Source organism: Salvelinus fontinalis, chromosome 32, assembly GCF_029448725.1.
Source record: "Salvelinus fontinalis isolate EN_2023a chromosome 32, ASM2944872v1, whole genome shotgun sequence".
Lineage (NCBI taxonomy): Eukaryota > Metazoa > Chordata > Actinopteri > Salmoniformes > Salmonidae > Salvelinus > Salvelinus fontinalis.
Genome location: NC_074696.1, coordinates 44,578,579 through 44,598,346, shown reverse-complemented (window position 1 = coordinate 44,598,346; position 19,768 = coordinate 44,578,579). Strand labels below are relative to the sequence as shown.

Sequence of the window (19,768 nt, the reverse complement as noted above, 5' to 3'; positions counted from 1 at the left end):
CTTGGAAGTTTTTGGAAATGTAAAATTAATGTAGGAGAATATAACACATTAGATCTGGTAAAAGATAATACAAACACAAAAAAATGCGTTTTCTATTTATTTTTTGTTCTATCTTGAAATGCAAGAGAGGCCATAATATATTGTAGTTTAGGTGAAATTTCGAGTTTGGCCACTAGATGGCAGCAGTATGGGCACATTTTCAGATTGATCCAATGAAGCACTGCAATATCGGACAATATTTTGTATCAAGTCTGCCAAAATGTGCTGAATTGGTCAATTGATACATTTTCAAGTACATAACTATAGAGCACAGACAAAAATGATATGGTAATACAACATAATTTTACACACTCCCAGGAATATCATACATGATGGATCATTAGCTTATACGCTTTCACACATCTAGCAGGGTTGGTGTGGAGCCAGAGACAGCAGGGGTTCAAACTGTAGAACCCAGTTCCTAGATTGACATAGGCTAGTGCTTTTGCTGTGAGGTAGGCCTACTCATATTGTTGGCAGACAGAAGTAAATGTGGACAGTTCTTCCAATATCTTCAATATGCACCTCGGAATTGGATATGGATGCGCGCAGTTGCATCTCTAATGTGTCTCTCCACTTGTGGCCTGTGAGAAAGACCCGATCACGTGATGGAGCGCGGATCACTCAGGGGGAGGTGCACAATGGCCGCAAAAGGCATGGATTTTTTTTTTTTAGGGTGCGTTACAGCCACCGACGGGATGCCGCCGTGAAATTCTAGGCAATATCAAGTCCTTGTCAAATTGTGAATGAGTGATCTGATGTAGTGTGTGCAGCCTGTGCAAAAAAAAAAAAAAACTAGGCAGAGCTCATGTCTTTCAAGCTACTTTTTAATCGCAGCATGCAGCCTTACAATGTATTAGAAATCCAAACATATAGCCCAACATTTGTAGAACTAAACCTCGGAATACCTAGGATAGGATAAAGTAATCCTTCTGACCCCCCCCCCCCCCCATTTAAGTCATTTAGCGTCTGCTAAATGACTTAAATGGAACTAAAGTTACATGAATAACTCTAAATTAAGCATATAGGAATACCTATTTCTTTGATCAGGACCTAACATAAGGACAACTCAAAGTATGCTATTCTGTTCTTCAGAAATAGATGACATTTTTTTCATATGCTTCTTTAGACCTGTCTAAAATAATGTATTTATTGTGAAGGTGTAGGCGATATAACATGGATTTAGGAAGCCAGGAGATGCTAAATGTGTGTATGTTAATTCACGCTCAATTACCGTGAGACCAACAGTTTTATTTGCATGACAATCACTGGCTGACAATTTGGTGACAGCCACATCCCTAGCAGCAACCTATCCTCTATTTATTTTCTATAACTGATTTGAAGGGGAAGCACTAATCATGTTTATGCAACCTAATAATCACCCTTTAGAATACTTCCGGGACTAACTTCATTTTTTATTATAAATTGAGAATCTACAATCGAAATTGGCCCACGCTAGTCGTCATTGATTGGGATGCATGTGAAGTTGCACAGTGGTTTTATACCAATGAGCGACCCGACCAAATTCAGAAATGTGACTTTCATTGAGTCTGAAGCGGTAGATCTGGTGTGTGTGCTATTTCTATGCTTCGCGTAAAGTTTTTTTAATTTATTTTTTACTTTCGGTTTTGTGCACCAGCTGAAAATACAATATTTTTTGTTATTGGTAAGATATTTCACAGCGGTTTAGATGGTACAATGATTCTCTACAAAATTAGGTGAACTTGGCGGTATACTGTATTTTGATTTTTACGTTCTGTAACAGTATTTGAATGTTTTGAAAATATTTTGAAAATATGCTTTGCAGTGAAAGCAATCCAAGCTTTTGTGAGCGTATCAATCAATGCTACAACAGCTAGCCCCAAATTAGCATGGTCACAAAAGTCAGAAAAGCAATACAATTAATCGCCTACCTTTGATAATCTTCGGATGTTTGCACTCACGAGACTCCCAGTTACACAACAAATGTTCTTTTTGTTCGATAAATATTATTTAATATTATATTTATTTTTAATAATATAATTTTTTTAACAAAAAAACTTTTTAAAAAACGATAAAAAAATAACAAAAAAACGCCATTTGGGTTGCGCGTTATGTTCAGAAAACCAAAGCCTCGTTCCGTTCGACGAAAATTCCAAAAAGTATCCGTAATGGTCGTAGAAACATGTCAAATGTTTTTTATAATCAATCCTCAGGTTCTTTTTAACAAACATAATCGATAATATTTCAACTGGACCGTAACCTATTCAATAAAAGAAAGAAAATGGAGAGCTACCCCTCTCGCGCGCAGGAACTAATCAGAGGACACCTGACTAGTTTTGAAAAATCTCGCTCATTTTTCAAAATAAAAGCCTGAAACTATGTCTAAAGCCTGGTCACAGCCTGAGGAAGCCATTGGAAAAGGAATCTGGTTGATACCCATTTAAATGGAAGAAAGACGGGCAAGGAAACACGGGTTAGATTTTCTCAGGTTTTTGCCTGCAGAATCAGTTTTGTTATACTCACAGACAATATTTTGACAGTTTTGGAAACTTTGGAGTGTTTTCTATCCTAATCTGTAAATTATATGCATATTCTACGATCTGGACCTGAGAAAATAGTCTGTTTACCTTGGGAACGTTATTTAAAAAAATATATTTAAAAAAATCAGTCTGACCCCTAGCGTCATAAGTGATACGCTGTGTGTATTTTTTTTAAATTGTTTACTCCACTACTTGAGTCGTCTCTATCTATGCCGCTTTCCACACAGACCTATCCCCGCCCAGTCACTCAAGGAGCGCATTTGTTTCTTGACCACGAGACACTTACGTTCAGTCTGCATGGTCAATGCAGCACATGCAACATTGTTGATCACAACGATGCTGTTCTCACTTTGCTTCTTAATATAAATCCACTAGTATTCTATAATTACACTTAGATTGTTTCTTACATCTGCGAGCCGCTAATCGCTAGTTAGCTGGCTGGCTACATGAAGTAGTTAAGAGAACATTCAATGTAGCTAAAGATTATAGGGTCCCCTAGGAAACACTTATTAACACTTCGGTTCCTACCCTGTCACAATAACTCCACCTGATATTTTCATTCGTTGTCATGTCAAACAATAGTGTTCGAAGTTCCCACTATATTCTAATTATTTTGCATTTTAGTCATTTAGCAGAAGCTCTTAACCCTAATCCAGAGTGAGGTAGGGTCACGGGCTACTCATCAAACAAATGTAGAACTTTTGTCATTCAAAAACATAATGCTATCACTTTTTTTTTTTTATACCGTGATATATTTTGGCTATGTCTCACCAGCCCTAGGCAAACAATTGTATGTTCTTTTGCAACCAGGAAATGGCTGAGCAAATTCTGCATATTGCACGTCCATATACATTTTTCTGAATATTTTGTTTGGTTATATCAGATTTTACATGGGTATGTAGTACAGTTGATTAAACTGTTTTATGGTTTACTGTTTGAAACAGATCTCTTCACTAGAGGTATTGACATCCAGGCCGTCAATGTCGTCATCAACTTCGACTTCCCCAAGAATGCTGAGACATACCTGCATCGCATCGGACGATCAGGTATGGAAACCTTTTTGTATGCGCTTCTTTTGGTATTATGGCAAGGCTTTCTATCAAATCTGTTCTGTTTTGAGAACCTGGCCACATGTTCATTCCATCCCTCTGTGATATTGTCTCTCAGGGAGGTTTGGCCACCTGGGCCTGGCCATCAACCTGATCACCTCTGAAGACCGCTTCAATCTGAAGTCCATCGAGGACCAGTTGGTCACCGACATCAAGCCTATCCCTGGCAGCATCGACAAGAGCCTGTACGTGGCAGAATTACACGCCACCAACCCCAATTGCGAGGAGGAGCTGAAGGAGACAGGCCGCCAACAGGTGGAGCCCTAGAACTCCTCAACTGGTGAGTCATTCCCTATAACATGCAATATGACAAATTCCTCAGAAGACTAGTTGGACCCAGTACTTTATTGTTTATATAGGCAGTCTTTTATTTGTATACATTTTTATTTATATATAGTACCAGTCAAAAGTTTGGACACACCTACTCATTCAAGGGGTTTTCTTTATTTTCACTATTTTCTACATTGTAGAATAATAGTGAAGACATTAAAACTATGAAATAACACATGGAATCATGTAGTAACCAAAAGTGTTAAACAAAACAATATATTTTATTTTCTTCAAAGTAGCCACCCTTTGCCTTCATGACAGCTTTGCACACTCTTGGCATTCTCAACCAGCTTCATGAGGAATGCTTTTCCAATAGTCTTGAAGGAGTTCCCACATATGCTAAGCACTTGTTGGCTGCTTTTCCTTCACGCTGCGGTCCAACTCATTCCAAACCATCTCAATTTGGTTGAGGTCAGGTGATTGTGGAGGCCAGGTCATCTGATGCAGCACTCCATCACTCTCCTTCTTGGTCAATTAGCCCTTACACAGCCTGGAGGTGTGTTGTGTCATTGTCCTGTTGAAAAAACAAATGATAGTCCCACTTAGCACAAACCAGATGGGATGGCGTATCACTGCAGAATCCTGTGGTAGCCATGCTGCTTAAGTGTGCTTTGAATTCTAAATAAATCACTGACAGTGTCACCAGCAAAGCACCATCACACCACCACTTCCATGCTTCACGGTGGGAACCACACATGCGAAGATCATCCGTACACCTACTCTGCCTCTCTCAAAGACACGGCGGTCCAGACCACAGGACAAATTTCCATCGGTCTAATGTCCATTGCTCGTGTTTCTTGGCCCAAGCAAGTCTCTTCTCCTTATTGATGTCTTTTAGTAGTGGATTCTTTGAGGTAATTAAACCATGAAGGCCTGATTTCACGCAGTCTCCTCTGAACAGTTGATGTTGAGTTGTCAGTTACTTGAACTCTGAAGCGTTTATTTGGGCTGCAATTTCTGAGACTGTTAACTCTAATGAACTTATCCTCTGCAAATCAAATTTTATTGGCAACATACGTGTCCAGCAGATGTTACTGCGGGTGTAGTGAAATGCTTGTGTTTCTAGCTCCAACAGTGCAGTAATATCTAACAAAACACACAAATCTGAAGTAATGGAATTAAGAATATATAAATACTTTAGACGAGCAATGTCAGAGCAGCATAGACTAAGATACAGCAGAATAGAATACAGTATATACATATGAGATGAGTAATACAACATATGTAAATCTTATTAATGTGACTAGTGTTCTACTATTAAAGTGGCCAGTGATTTCAAGTCTATGTGTATGGGGCAGCAGCCCCTCTGTGCTGGTGATGGCTGTTTAACAGTCTGATGGCCTTGAGATAAAAGCTGTTTTTCAGTCTCTCTGTCCCAGCTTTGATGCACCTATACTAACTTTTCCTTCTGGATGAGAACAGGCAGTGGCTCGGGTGGTTGTCTTTGATCTTTTTGGCCTTCCTGTGACATCGGGTGCTGTAGGTGTCCTGGAGGGCAGGTAGTTTGCCCCGGTGATGCGTTGGGCAGATCGCACCACCTTCTGGAGAGCCCTGCGGTTGTGGGCAGAGCAGCTTCCGTACCAGGTGGTGATACAGGATGCTCTCAATTGTGCATCTATAAAAGTTTGAGGGTTTTAGGTGTCAAGCCAAATTTCTTCAGCCTCCTGAGGTTGAGGAGGAGCTGTTGCGCCTTCTTCACCACGCTGTCTGTGTGGGTGGACCATTTCAGTTTGTCGGTGATTTATACACCGAGGAACCTGAAGCTTTCCACCTTACTCACTGCGCTCCCGTCGATGTGGATACGGGGGTGCTCCCTCTGCTGTTTCCTGAAGTCCACGATCAGCTCCTTTGTTTTGTTGACGTTGAGTGAGAGGTTATTTTTCTGGCACCACACTCTCACTTCCTTCCTGTAGGCTGTCTCGTCATTGTTGGAAATCAAGCCTACTGTTGTTGTCATAGGTAACGCTGGCTCTTCCTTTCCCTCATGAGCCAGTTCCATCATAGCGCTTGATGGTTTTTGCGATGGCACTTTCAAAGTTCTTGACATATTCTGTATTGCCTGACCTTCATGTCTTAACGTTATGTTGGACTGTCGTTTCTCTTTGCTCATTTGAGCTGTTCTTGCCAAAGTAAGGACTTTGGTCTTACCAAATAGGGCTGTCTTCTGTACACCAACCCTACCTTGTCACAACACAACTGACTGGCTCAAACGCATTAAGAATGAAATAAATTCCACTATTTAACTTAACAAGCCACACCTGTTAATTGAAATGCATTCCAGGTGACTACCTCATGAAGTTGGTTGAGAGAATGCAAAGCTGTCATCAAGACAAAGGGTGGCTACTTTGTATATTGATTTAACACTCTTTTTTGTTACTACATGATTCCGTAAGTGTTATTTCATAGTTTTGATTTCTTCACTATTATTCTACAATGTAGAAAATAATGAAAAACCCTTAAATGAGGTGTGTCCAAACTTTGGACACACGTACTCATTGGACTGGTACTATATATTTTATTTATATACTTTTTTTGGTGCATTCGGAAAGTATTCAGTCACCTTCACTTTTTCCAAATTTTGTTACATTACAGCCTTATTCTAAAATGTATTTTTGTTTTAAATGTAAAAGCACAAACTCAGTACTTTGTTGAGGCACATTTGGCAGTGATTACAGCCTCGAGTCTTCTTGGGTATGACACTACAAGCTTGGCACACCTATATTTGAGGAGTGTCTCCCATTCTTCTCTGCAGATCCTCTCAACCTCTGTCAGGTTGGATGGGGAGTGTCGCTGCACAGCTATTTTCAGGTCTCTCCAGAGATGTTCGATCGGGTTAAAGTCTGGGCTCTGACATTCAGTCTTGTCCCGAAGCCACTCCTGTGTTGTCTTGGCTGTGTGCTTAGGGTCGTTGTCCTGTTGGAAGGTGAACCTTCGTCCCACTCTGAGGTCCTGAGCACTCTGGAGGGAGCAGGTTTTCATCAAGGATCTGTTTTACTTTGCTCTGTTCATCTTTCCCTCAAGCCTGACTAGTCTCACAGTCATTGATGCTGGAAAAACATCCCCACAGCATTATTCTGCCACCACCATGCTTTCTGTAGGGATGGTGCCAGGTTTCCTCTAGACGTGACACTTGGCATTCAGGCCAAAGACTTCAATCTTGGTTTCATCAGACCAGAGCATCTTGTTTCTCATGGTCAGAGTCCTTTAGGTGCCTTTTGGCAAACTCCAAGCGGGCTGTCATGTGCCTTTTACTGAGGAGGGGCTTCCGTCTGGCCACTCTACCATAAAGGCCTGATTGGTGGAGTGCTGCAGAGATGGTTGTCGTCCTGGAAGGTTCTCCCATTTCTACAGAGGAACTCTGGTGCTCTGTCCGTTACCATTGGGTTCTCGGTCACCTCCATGACCAAGGCCCTTCTCCCCCGATTGCTCAGTTTGGTGGTTCCAAACTACTTCCATTTAAGAATGATGGAGGCCACTGTGTTCTTGGACCTTCAATGCTGCAGACATTTTTTGGTACCCTTCCCCAGATCTGTGCCTCGACATAATCCTGTCTAGGTCGTCTACGGACAATTCCTTCCACCTCATTCCTTGGTTTTTGCTCTGACATGCACTGTCAACTGTGGGGTGTCTGAAAGGTGTGTGCCTTTCCAAATCATGTCCAATCAATTGAATTTACCACAGGTGGACTCCAATTAAGTTGTAGAAACATCTCAAGGATGAGATGATCAATGGAAACAGGATGCATCTGAGCTCAATTTCGTGTCTCATAGCAAATTGCCTGAATACTTTTTTTTTTATACATTTGCAAAAATATTATCTGTTTATGCTTTATCATTATGGGGTATTGTGTGTGTGTGTGTGTAGATTGAGGATTTTTTTATTTAATCCGTTTTAGAAAATAAGAATAACGTAACAATATTTGGAAAAAGTAAAGGGGTCTGAATACTTTCTGAATGCACTGTATGTCTGACATGCCAGTGAAAATGGCTAATATTTTAGGGCAACCCTAACTTGTATCTGAAAGGGCTCAGATGTGTGTAAGGAATATGGTAAATTCCTCAGATGGCAAGCTGACTCCGTTACCATCTTCCTTATGTCGATCAAATAATTGTGGCTATAAAAGGGATACGGGATATATTGAATTGGGCGCAGGTGTGTGTGAGAGAGAGACACCTATCTTTTTAATCCTTGCCACCTTATCTTCCATTCAGGACAACAGGATGTACCCGGCTTTTGCACAACATTCAGCTCTTGCAGCTCAGGCACCTCTTCAACTTATCTTTTCTCAACCTTCAGAACCTGGCACATGGATGTATTTGTTTTTGCTGATTTGTATGTTCTGTTCTTGTTTCCCCTTTTATTTCATTAGGAGATGCCGTCATTTTTTTTGGCTGAAATAGTCTTAACCATGTTGTTTTGCACCAAAGGTAACTTGCCAAATGCACACTGATTTGAGTTATCAGTCCTTTTTTGGCTTAAGACATGTAGACTTTTTGGGGGGGGGTTGTATCCTGGTATTGCAAGGTAATATTCAGCTGAAAAACTTGAGATAGTTGAGGAACATTGCCTTTAAAAAAAGTAAGAACCGTGCAAAATATTGTATCTTGTATTGTATTGTTTCCTGCTGAATACGTCATCCACTTTTATGGCTAGTAGGTTTGGGCGATATACTGTACACTGGGGTATTTTGAAATACTGACTGATTTTCAAAACAGTTTTAAAATATTTTTTGGGGGGGGGGTTGGGGGCACCTGGAGGCTGCAGGTTTGTGTGCTTATAAATATACGGAATCTAAGATGTCATTATAATTTAGATCCACCTCTGGTCTCCAGCTTTGCTAACTTGCTAGGTACCTAAGTGGCTAGATGTCAAGATCAAGCTTCTTGGTTACAGCAGACTTTCTAACCTGGGTACCAGTCTTTTTAGCTAACATTCCACTCCTTGCCATTGCCAAAGACGGGCTTTTCTGCCATCTTCAAATATGAACATTCTATCTTTAATGAGCTCAAGGAGAACATAGGAGTTGTTCCTAATTCGATAACCCCCACCTCTCTCGTCCAATCACAACGATTATCCTAATATTGGAACCTAACTTTTTTCCCCCTCCTCCACAGAACATAAACTCAGCAAAAAAAGAAACATCCTCTCACTGTCAACTGCGTTTATTTTCAGTAAACTTGTTGAATCTTATGTTCATACAAATATTTACACAACTGAGACATAAACTGAACAAGTTCCACAGACATGTGACGAACAGAAATGGAATGTGTCCCTGAACAAAGGGGGGGGGGGTCAAAATAAAAAATAATTCAGTATCTGGTGTGGCCACCAGCTGCATTAAGTACTGCAGTGCATCTCCTCCTCATGGACTGCACCAGATTGGCCAGTTCTTGCTGTGAGATGTTACCCCGCTCTTCCACCAAGGCACCTGCGAGTTCCTGGACATTTCTGGGGGGAATGGCCCTAGCCCTCACCCTCCGATCCACATGTCCCAGACGTGCTCGATGGAATTGAGATCCGGGCTCTTCGCTGGGCATAGCAGAACACTGACATTCCTTCCTTGCAGAAAATCACACATAGAACAAGCAGTATGGCCAGTGGCATTGTCATGCTGGAGGGTCATGTCAGGATGAGCCTGCAGGAAGGGTACCACATGAGGGAGGAGGATGTATTCCCTGTAACGCAGAGCATTGAGATTGCCTGCAATGACAACAAGCTCAGTCCGATGATGCTGTGACTCACTGCCCCAGACCATGACGGACCCTCCACCTCCAAATCGATCCCACTCCAGAGTACAGGCCTCGGTGTAACGCTCATTCCTTCGACGATAAACGCGAATCCGACCATCACCTCTGGTGAGACACAACTGCGACTCGTCAGTGAAGAGCTCTTTTTGCCAGTCCTGTCTGGTTCAGCAACGGTGGGTTTTTGCCGGTGATGTCTGGTGAGGACCTGCCTTACCACAGGCCTACAAGCCCTCCGTCCAGCCTCTCTCGACCTATTGTGCACAGTCTGAGCACTGATGGAGGGATTGTGCGTTCGGTGTAACTCGGGCAGTTGTTGCTATCCTGTACCTGTCCCGCAGGTGTGCTGTTCGGATGTACCGATCCTGTGCAGGTGTTGCACATGGTCTGCCACTGCGAGGACAATCAGCTGTCCGTCCTGTCTCCCTGTAGCGCTGTCTTAGGTGTCTCACTGTACAGATTTACAGCAATTTTGCCAATTTATTGCCCTGGCCACATTTGCAGTCCTCATGCCTCCTTGCAGCATGCCTAAGGCACGTTCATGCAGATGAGCAGGGATCCTGGGCGTCTTTCTTTTGGTGTTTTTCAGAGTCTGTAGAAAGGCCTCTTTAGTGTCCTAAGTTTTTCATAACTGTGATCTATGACAACATCCGGTGAAATTGCAGAGCGCGAAGTTCAAAATACAAAAATCGTAATATTAAACATTCATGAAAATACAAGTGTCATACATCATTTAAAAGCTTAACTTCTTGTTAATCCAACCGCGTTGTCAGATTTCAAAAAAGCTTTACGGCGAAAGCATACCATGCGATTTATCTGAGGACAGCGCCCCACACAAATACTTTCTCAACCAGCACATGCATCACAAAATCACAAATAGCGATTAAATGAATCTCTTACCTTTTGAAGATCTTCCTCTGTTTGCAATCCCAAGGGTCCCAGCTACACAATGAATGGTCGTTTTTGTTCGATAAAGTCCTCCTTTATATCCAGAAGGTCAGTTTAGTTGGCGCCAATGATCTTGGTAATCCACTCTTTCAACATGCATATAAACAAATCCAAAAAGTTACCAGTAAAGTTTGTCCAAACAAATCAAACGATGTTTCTAATCAATCCTCAGGTACTCTAATATCTAAATAAATGATAATATTTAAGACGGAGAATAGTATGTTGAATAGGTGAAGATAAATAACAAAGTGCGGGCAACTCATTCACGCGCAAACAAGACCACTTTTCTAATGAGAGAGTACTTGGAGTTCTTCAAACTACTTGTCAATTTTTCGCAAAACAAGCCTGAAACCCTTTCTAAAGACTGACATCTAGTGGAAGCCATAGGAACTGCAATCCGGGTCCTATCTATTTGAATATCCCATAGGCAACCATTGAAATAACCTGTGGCCTCATATATATATTCCGGATGGATTTTCCTTGGGTATTTGCCTTCCATATCAGTTCTGTTATACTCACAGACATTATTTCAACAGTTTTAGAAACTTCAGTGTTTTCTATCCAATGCTACCAAGTATATGCATATCCTAGCTTCTGGGCCTGAGTAACAGGCAGTTTACTTTGGGCACGTCAGTCATCCGAAATTCCGAACAAAAACCAGTCTCCAAAACAGGTTAATTGCCTACGCTGTTCGTGTCTTAACGACCGTTCCACAGGTGCCTGTTCATTAATTGTTTATGGTTTATTGACCAAGCATGGGTAACAGTGTTTAAACCCTTTACAATGAAGATCTGTGAAGTTAATTTGTAAAAATCCAAATATCTTTGAAAGACAGTGTCCTGAAAAGGGGATGTTTCTTTTTTTGCTTGTTTTTTTGTATCTGGTTGCTGAGCAACTTTTTAAAAATTGTCCAGACGAAATCAGTCTGTCAGAAGTTGCTAGTCCACGTCAAAATTTTCTAAGTAAACCAAAACTTATTTGCTTTGATTTTAGATAAAGATCCTTGTTTCCTAAATTGTTTTGTGCGACTCAGAAAATCTATTGTATTTTTCAAATAGTGCCCCTTGTGTGCACTTCCGGTAATACAGTTTACCCCAGTATGGTACAAAAAAGGTATGAAAATCTGGATACCACCCAACCGTAATGGGGTGGGTTCTAAGCTACATATTTAATTGTTTTAAGATGGTCAAAGAAAGGCAGTGAATAACATAGTCCCCCCCAAAAATCTAAAGGTTCTGAAGTGTCTGTCCTATATCTGAGTGATGTAAGAAAGATCAGGGAATGTTTATTTTATTACATGTACTTATTCTCTTATTTTAGGCACTAAATAAACTACAGTATCTTCATATACTTACATTCATTTTTATTTTTTTTACTGATACCGGAGACCTTCAGACGAGTCGTGAGGCTTGTGGGTGTCCTAAAACTGAACACCATCGTGAGAGTCTCAGCTTTCCACAGAGCAGCCATATTAGTGTGCATCCAAAACCAACGTTTTTGTGAGAAGACCGGTTTTACGGGATGTCTAATGGTCTGACAAACATCGCTCTAACTCTGCCACCTTGCACCGCAGATGCCGAAGGGTGATATCTGCGGATGCTTAACCTGTCTAGGATCAGCGTGGCGCTAGCGGCACACCCCCCCCCCCCCCCCCCCCCCACTGAAAAACCAGTGCCGCGAAATTCAAAAAAAATATTTTTTTTAAATATTTAACTTTCACACATTAAAGTCCAATACAGCTAATGAAAGACACAGATCTTGTGAATCCAGTCAACATGTCCGATTTTTAAAATGTTTTACAGGGAAGACACAATATGTAAAGATGTACATCTATTACCTAAAAACACATTAGCATAATCCACCATCTTTTATTTGTCCACCAACACCAGTAGCCATCACCAATTCGGCTAAACTAAGATATTTATAGCCCCTAACCAACAAAAAAACTCATTAGATGACAGTCTGATAACATATTTATGGTATGGGATAGGTTTTGTTAGAAAAAAGTGCATATTTCAGGTAGATGGCATAGGTTACAATTGCACCCACCGTCACAAATGGAATAGAAAAACTACTTAGAGCAACGTGTTTACCTACTTACTAATCATCAAACATTTCGTAAAAATACACAGCATACACGAATCGAAAGACACAGATCCTGTGAATACAGACAATATTTCAGATTTTCTAAGTGTCTTACAGCGAAAACACAATAAATCGTTATATTAGCATAGCACATAGCACATAGCAGCCCAGCATTGATTCTAGCCAAAGTGAGCGATAAAAGTCAACATCGCCAAAAGATATTAATTTTTTCACTAACCTTCTCAGAATTCTTCCGATGACACTCCTGTAACATCACATTACAACATGCATATACAGTTTGATCGAAAATGTTTATATTTAGCCACCAAAATCATGGTTAGACAATGTGAAATGTAGACAAGCTGGTCAGAAAATGTCCTTGCGCCACTTAGACAGTGATCTACTCTTATACATAAATACTCATAAACGTGACTAAAAAATATAGGGTGGACAGGGATTGATAGACAATTTAATTCTTAATACAATTGCGGTATTACATTTTTAAATTTATCCTTACTTTTCAATACAGTTTGCGCCAAGCGAAGCTACGTCAAAAAACATGGCGTCCTAAGCCACTAAAATGTTTCGACAGAAACACGATTTATCATAATAAAAATGTCCTACCTTGAGCTGTTCTTCCATCAGTATCTTGGGCAAAGGATCCTTTCTTGGGAGGAATCGTCTTTTGGTGGAAAGCTGTCCTCTTGCCATGTGGAAATGCCAACTGCGTTCGGGATGAACTGAAAGCGTGCCCACCTATTCACAGCGTTAAAGAAATAAATGTCCCAAAATCGCACTAAACGGATATAAATTGCTATAAAACGCTTTAAATTAACTACCTTATGATGTTTTTAACTCCTATAACGAGTGAAAAGATGACCGGAGAAATATAACAGGCTAAACTAACGCTTGGAACAGGAGAGGGTCGGTGTCCTCCACGCGCGTGACGCACCAAGAAAAGACTTGCTAGCTACAGGGTTTTTTGATTTATAGGGCTTGTGAACGCGCAATCGACCCCATTGGAATCGTCATCACGTAAAGGCATCCAGGGGAAGACGTAAGAAGTGTCCGTACAGTCATAGCAATATCAGTGCCTTTTTAACTGACTTCAGAACAGTGGCCAACATTTCTGAAATCTGAATCCATGTCAGGGAAATTGCTGTAGAATGGGCTCTGTTCCACTTAGAGACAAAATTTCAACTCCTATAGAAACTATAGACTGTTTTCTATCCAATAATAATAATAATATGCATATTGTACGATCAAGGATTTTGTGGGAAGCCGTTTCAAAAATTACCCAATTAGCATAAATAGTCTAAACAGCGCCCCCATCCCCAACAGGTTAAACAGACGCTTCTGATGGGGATTTTTGTATTGTTAATTAGATTTCCGCAGGGATGCAGAAATTGTATTTAAAGCGGTAACCTTAACAACCACAAAGGGTAAAGAAAGCATCAATGTTGGATAGCCCATTCATTTACATGTGTTTTTGTTTGATATTAAGATTATATATTTTTAAGATTAAATGTATTCACAAACGGTTGGATAATAGATCCTTTGCTACAGCACTACTAACATCCAACTTCGACTTAAATAATGTCTCATCTGTACTAGAAATATCTAGCTAGCTAGCTGACTGCTGGTTGCAGGCAGATTGAAAACTGGACATCTTGCTAGCATTATAAATTAAAAAGCCAAAACGTTTTATGCAGGCTGCGTATATAGCTAGCTTCCTTAGCTGGGTAATCAAACAAATGCCTGTATTAGAAAATGGCTACATAGCCGATGGCTTTAGGTTGCTTGAAAGTTGTCACTTTCAAAATGATCAACAGCTAGCTAGTTCAGCAGCTTGACTCACATACACTTTCGGCAGCCCAGTCCATCCCAACCGTAAAACATGTTTTGGTTATTCAAACCTGATCTGTTATCGATGACAAGCAGTTGGCTCAGGTCTTTGAATTACACACGGTGATGTCGTTTTCTCAGCAATATTTCTGAATTCTGCTGATTTTTAAAAGTAACACTGCTTCTGCCTTACCTCAAGCTAGCTAGAGATACCTAGGTTTACATGACATGCATGTCACTAGACACAGCTCCTATTTTTTTGTCCATCTCAAATTACACAGATGTAAATGCCTGTGGTAATGTTCCCACTCACTAGATACAAACCCACCAAACGTATGTTTTTAGTGGCACACAACACCTTTCGTGCATTGAATTACTGGTATTTCACCACCTTTGCTTCGTAGCTTGAAATAAGTGGTGAATCTTTCTTTCTTTCCCCCCCCCCCACATGGTGGCTCACACACACACACACACACACACACACACACACACACACACACACACACACACACACACGTCAGACATCAAGTCAGGATTTATATGAAAATATATTTTTTTGCAATTTAACACTTAAATAAATGCCTTTCAATGAGATTCCTTTTTCTTTCCCCTTTGTGCGCTGGACCGAAGCAGTTGGCAGAGACGCATGGCCCCATTCAAACATTTAAACTTGTTTTTCTCCCAAGATACAGTGCCTTCGGAAAGTATTCAGACCCCTTGACTTTTTCCACATTGTTACGTTAAAGCCTTATTCTGAAATTGATTAAATACGTTTTTTTCCTGAATCCACACAATACTCCATAATGACAAAGCGAAAACAGGTTTTTAGAAATGTTTGCACATATGATACTTCAAATTGAGCTCAGGTGCATCCTGTTTCCATTGAGCACCCTTGAGATGTTTCTACAACTTGATTGGAGTCCACCTGTGGTCAATTCAATTGATTGGACTTGATTTGGAAAGGCACACACCTGTCTATATAAGGTCCCACAGTTGACAGTGCATTTCAGGGCAAAAAACAAGCCATGAGGTCGAAGGAATTGTCCGTAGGGCTCCGAGACAGGATTGTCAAAGAATTCTGCAGCATTGAATGTCCCCAGTGGCCTCCATCATTCTTAAATGAAAGATGTGTGGAACCACCAAGACTCTTCCTAGAGCTGGCTGCCTGACCAAACTAAGCAATCGGGGGAGAAGGGCCTTGGTCAGGGATGTGACCAAGAACCTGACAGAGCTCCAGAGTTTCTCTGTGGAGATGGTTGCCCTTCTGGAAGGTTCTCCCATCTTTGCCGCACTCCACCAATCAGGTCTTTATGGTAGAGTGGCCAGACAGAAGCCACTCATCAGTAAAATGCACATGACCGCCCACTTGGAGTTTGTCAAAAGGCACCTAAAGGACTCTGACCTTGAGAAACAAGATTCTCTGGTTTAATGAAACCAAGATTGAACTCTTTGGCCTGAAATGCCAAGTGTTTCGTCTGGAGGAAACATGGCAACATCCCCAGGCTGAAGCATGGTGATGGTGCCAGCATTGTGCTGTGTGGATGTTTTTCAGCGGCAGGGACTGGGAGACTAGTCAGGATCGAGGGAAAGACAACGCAGGAGTGGCTTCGGAACAACTCTCAATGTACTTGAGTGGCCCAGCCAGAGCCCGGACTTGAACCCGATCGAAGATCTCTGGAGAGACCTGAAAGTAGCTGTGCAGCGACGCTCCCTCAAGCACGGTCAGGTTGGATAGGATCTGCAGAGAAGAATGGGAGAAACTCCCCAAATACAGGTGTGCCAAGCTTGTAGCGTCATACCCAATAAGACTCGGCTGTAATTGCTGCCAAAGGTGCTTTAACAAAGTACCGTGTAAATGCTCTGAATACTTATTTTAATGTGATCTTTCAGTTTATTTTTAATACATTTGCAAAAATGTCAACCTGTTTTTGTTTTGTCGTTTTTACGGGTATTGTGTGTGTGTGTACAGTTGAAGTCGAAAGTTTACATACTTAGGTTGGGGTCATTAAAACTAGTTTTTCAACCACTCCACACATTTCTTGTTAACAAACTATAGTTTTGGCAAGTCGGTGACGACATCTACTTTGTGCATGACACAATTTTTCCAACAACTGTTTACTGACAGATTATTTCACTTATAATTCACTGTTTCACAATTCCAGTGGGTCAGAAGTTTACATACATTAAGTTGACTGTGCCTTTAGACAGCTTGGAAAATTCCAGAAAATTATGGCATGGCTTTAAAAGCTTCTGATAGGCTAATTGACGTCAATTGGAGGTGTACCTGTGGATGTATTTCAATGCCTACCTTAAAACTCAGTGCCTCTTCGTTTGACATCATGGGAAATCAGAAAAAGATTGTAGACCTCCACAAGTGTGGTTCATCCTTGGGAGCAATTTCCAAACGCTTGAAGGTACCGCGTTTATCTGTAGAAACAATAGTACGCAAGTATAAACACCATGGGACGAAGCCATCATACCGCTCAGAAAGGAGACGTGTTCTGTCTCCTAGAGATGAATGTACTTTGGTGCGAAAAGTGCAAATCAATCCCAGAACAACAGCAAAGGACCTTGGGAAGATGCTGGTGGAAACGGGTACAAAAGTATCTATATCCACCGTAAAACGAGGCCTATATCGACATAACCTGAAAGGCCGCTCAGCAAGGAAGAAGCCACTGCTCCAAAACCGCCATAAAGCCAGACTACGTTGCAACTGCACATGGGGACAAATGTCATACTTTTTGGAGGAATGTCTTCTGGTCTGATGAAACAAAAATATATCTGTTTCTAGGGAAGGCTTGCAAGCCAAAGAACACCATCCCAACTGTGAAGCACAGGGGTGGCAGCATCATGTTGTGGGGGTGCTTTGCTGCAGGAGGGACTAGTGCACTTCACAAAATAGATGGCATCATGATTAGGGAAAATTATGTGGATATATTGAAGAAACATCTCAAGACATCAGTCAGGAAGTTAAAGCTTGGTCGCAAATGGGTCTTCCAAATGGAAAATGACCCCAAGCATACTTCCAAAGCTGTGGCAAAATGGCTTAAGGATTACAAAGTCAAGGTATTGGAGTGGCAATCACAAAGCCCTGACCTCAATCCCATAGAAAATGTGGGCAGAACTGAAAAGGTGTGTGAGAGCAAGGAGGCCTACAAACCTGACTTAGTTACACCAGCTCTCTCGGGAGGAATGGGCCAAAATTCACCCAACTTATTGTGGGAAGCTTATGGAAGGCTACCCGTAACGTTTGACCCAAGTTAAACAATTTAAAGGCAATGCTACCAAATACTAATGGAGTGTATGTAAACTTCTGACCCACTGAGAATGTGATGAAAGAAATAAAAACTGAAATAAATCATTCTCTCTACTATTATTCTGACATTATACAGTCTTAAAATAAAGTGGTCATTCTAACTGACCTAAGACAGGGAATTTTTACTAGGATTAAATGTCAGGAATTGTGAAAAACTGAGTTTAAATGAATTTGGCTAAGGTGTATGTAAACTTCCGTCTTCAACTGTATGTATGCATGTATGTGGGGTGGGGGGGGACTGAACAATTTTAGAATTGGGCTGCAACATAAGATGTGGATAAAGTCGAGGGGTATGAATACTTTCTGAATTCACTATAGATTCTTGTAATGGCTAACTCACACCAGCCATCCATTCCCGCTTACAATCACACGCTTTTTTCCACTCAAGTGCCTTAATTACGCTCCCATATGCACTCATTTCATCGGTCTTTCTCTCACACCACAAACAGAATACAAGCACAATTTAAGCTGAATTGAAACAATGGTTTATTCAGATATCATTATGCAAGTAGAAAGTTCGGTGTGCACTCCTAGGAAATCTTATTCCTGTTCGAGATGTTGTTCAATAACCAAGGCTCAAACTCTGACTGCCATCATCTAGAATGTGAGAGTACTTTTAATATACACATCGCAATAAAAAAGGGCAGCTTTTACTTAGATGCAACGTGATAGTTTTCCTGTCACTGAGTAATCAATTGTGTGGAGAAAATAAGATCTAAATCCGATGTAAGACCGCATAGGTAAATAGACTGGGCCCATTGTAAAAACTGTGGATGGTAGCCTGCAATTAGGTTGCTATAGCACAGGACAAGAATTTCCCTATGTATAAACAATTTCAGACCAGTACAGGAGCAGTTCATGAAAAATCAAGTCACACTAGTGTCCAATTACTGAGCTTCTGCTGCAGTTTACTAGTAGAACACTTTTCTGGGCTTTCATACTTTGGTGGTGCATGATCTGGCCCCATTATGTTGTTATTATGAAACTAGGTAAAAATGGCAGCCTATTCCCTATAAAGTGCACTGCTTTTGACCAGGGCTCATAAAGTAGTGCACTATAGGGAATAGGCACATGTCTGCAGCTATGGAAAGAACTGGTGGAATTTACCATCTGATCAGTCGTATGCATCCAATTTCTGAAAGATGCACAGGGTATTGTTGGCGATTACGATCAGCAGGGGCTCTTCTTTTTTTAACCTTTTATTTGAGCAAGGAGTCATGCTGAAACCATGCTGAAACATCAGTGAACACTGTACATATCTAATATATACTGAACAAAAATATAAACGCAACAACTTCAAAGATTTTACTGCGTTAGTTCATATAAGGAAATCAGTCAATTGAAATAAATGTATTCGGCCCTAATCTATGGCTACAGAAACTTGTCTGTTGGTCACAGGTACCTTAAAAAAAATGTAGAGGCATGGATCAAAAAACAGTCTGTTGTGCTGCATGATGCAAATGGTGGTCCCATCTCCTTTTCATAGTTGATTAGGCTGTTGATTGTGGCCTGTGGAATGTTATCCCACTCCTCTTCAATGGCTGTGCGAAGTTGCTGGATATTGGCAGGAACTGGAACACGCTGTCATACACGTTGATCCAGAGCATCCCAAACATGTTAAATGGGTGTCTGGTGAGTATGCAGTCCATGGAAGAACTGGGACATTTTCAGCTTCAAAGAATTGTGTCCAGATTCTTGTGACATGGGGCTGTGCATTATAATGCTGAAACATGAGTTGGCGGCGGCGGATTAGTGGCACGACAATGGGCCTCCAGGATCTAGTAATGTTCTCTGTATTCAATTGTGTTCGTTGTCCGTAGCTTATGCATG

General features: G+C 41.0%; 1 protein-coding gene across 1 annotated transcript in view; it reads left to right on the top strand.

The window, feature by feature from the left end:
* The window catches only part of LOC129831447 (probable ATP-dependent RNA helicase ddx6), a 42,850-nt gene extending 30,503 nt beyond the window's left edge, over positions 1–12,347 (top strand). The window contains exons 12-14 of the mRNA XM_055894842.1: positions 3,506–3,607; positions 3,729–3,950; positions 8,212–12,347. Coding sequence (XP_055750817.1) covers positions 3,506–3,607; positions 3,729–3,937 — 311 coding nt within the window. The 3' untranslated portion in view covers positions 3,938–3,950; positions 8,212–12,347. The remainder of the gene's footprint in view (positions 1–3,505; positions 3,608–3,728; positions 3,951–8,211) is intronic.
* Positions 12,348–19,768: the final 7,421 nt, after the last annotated feature.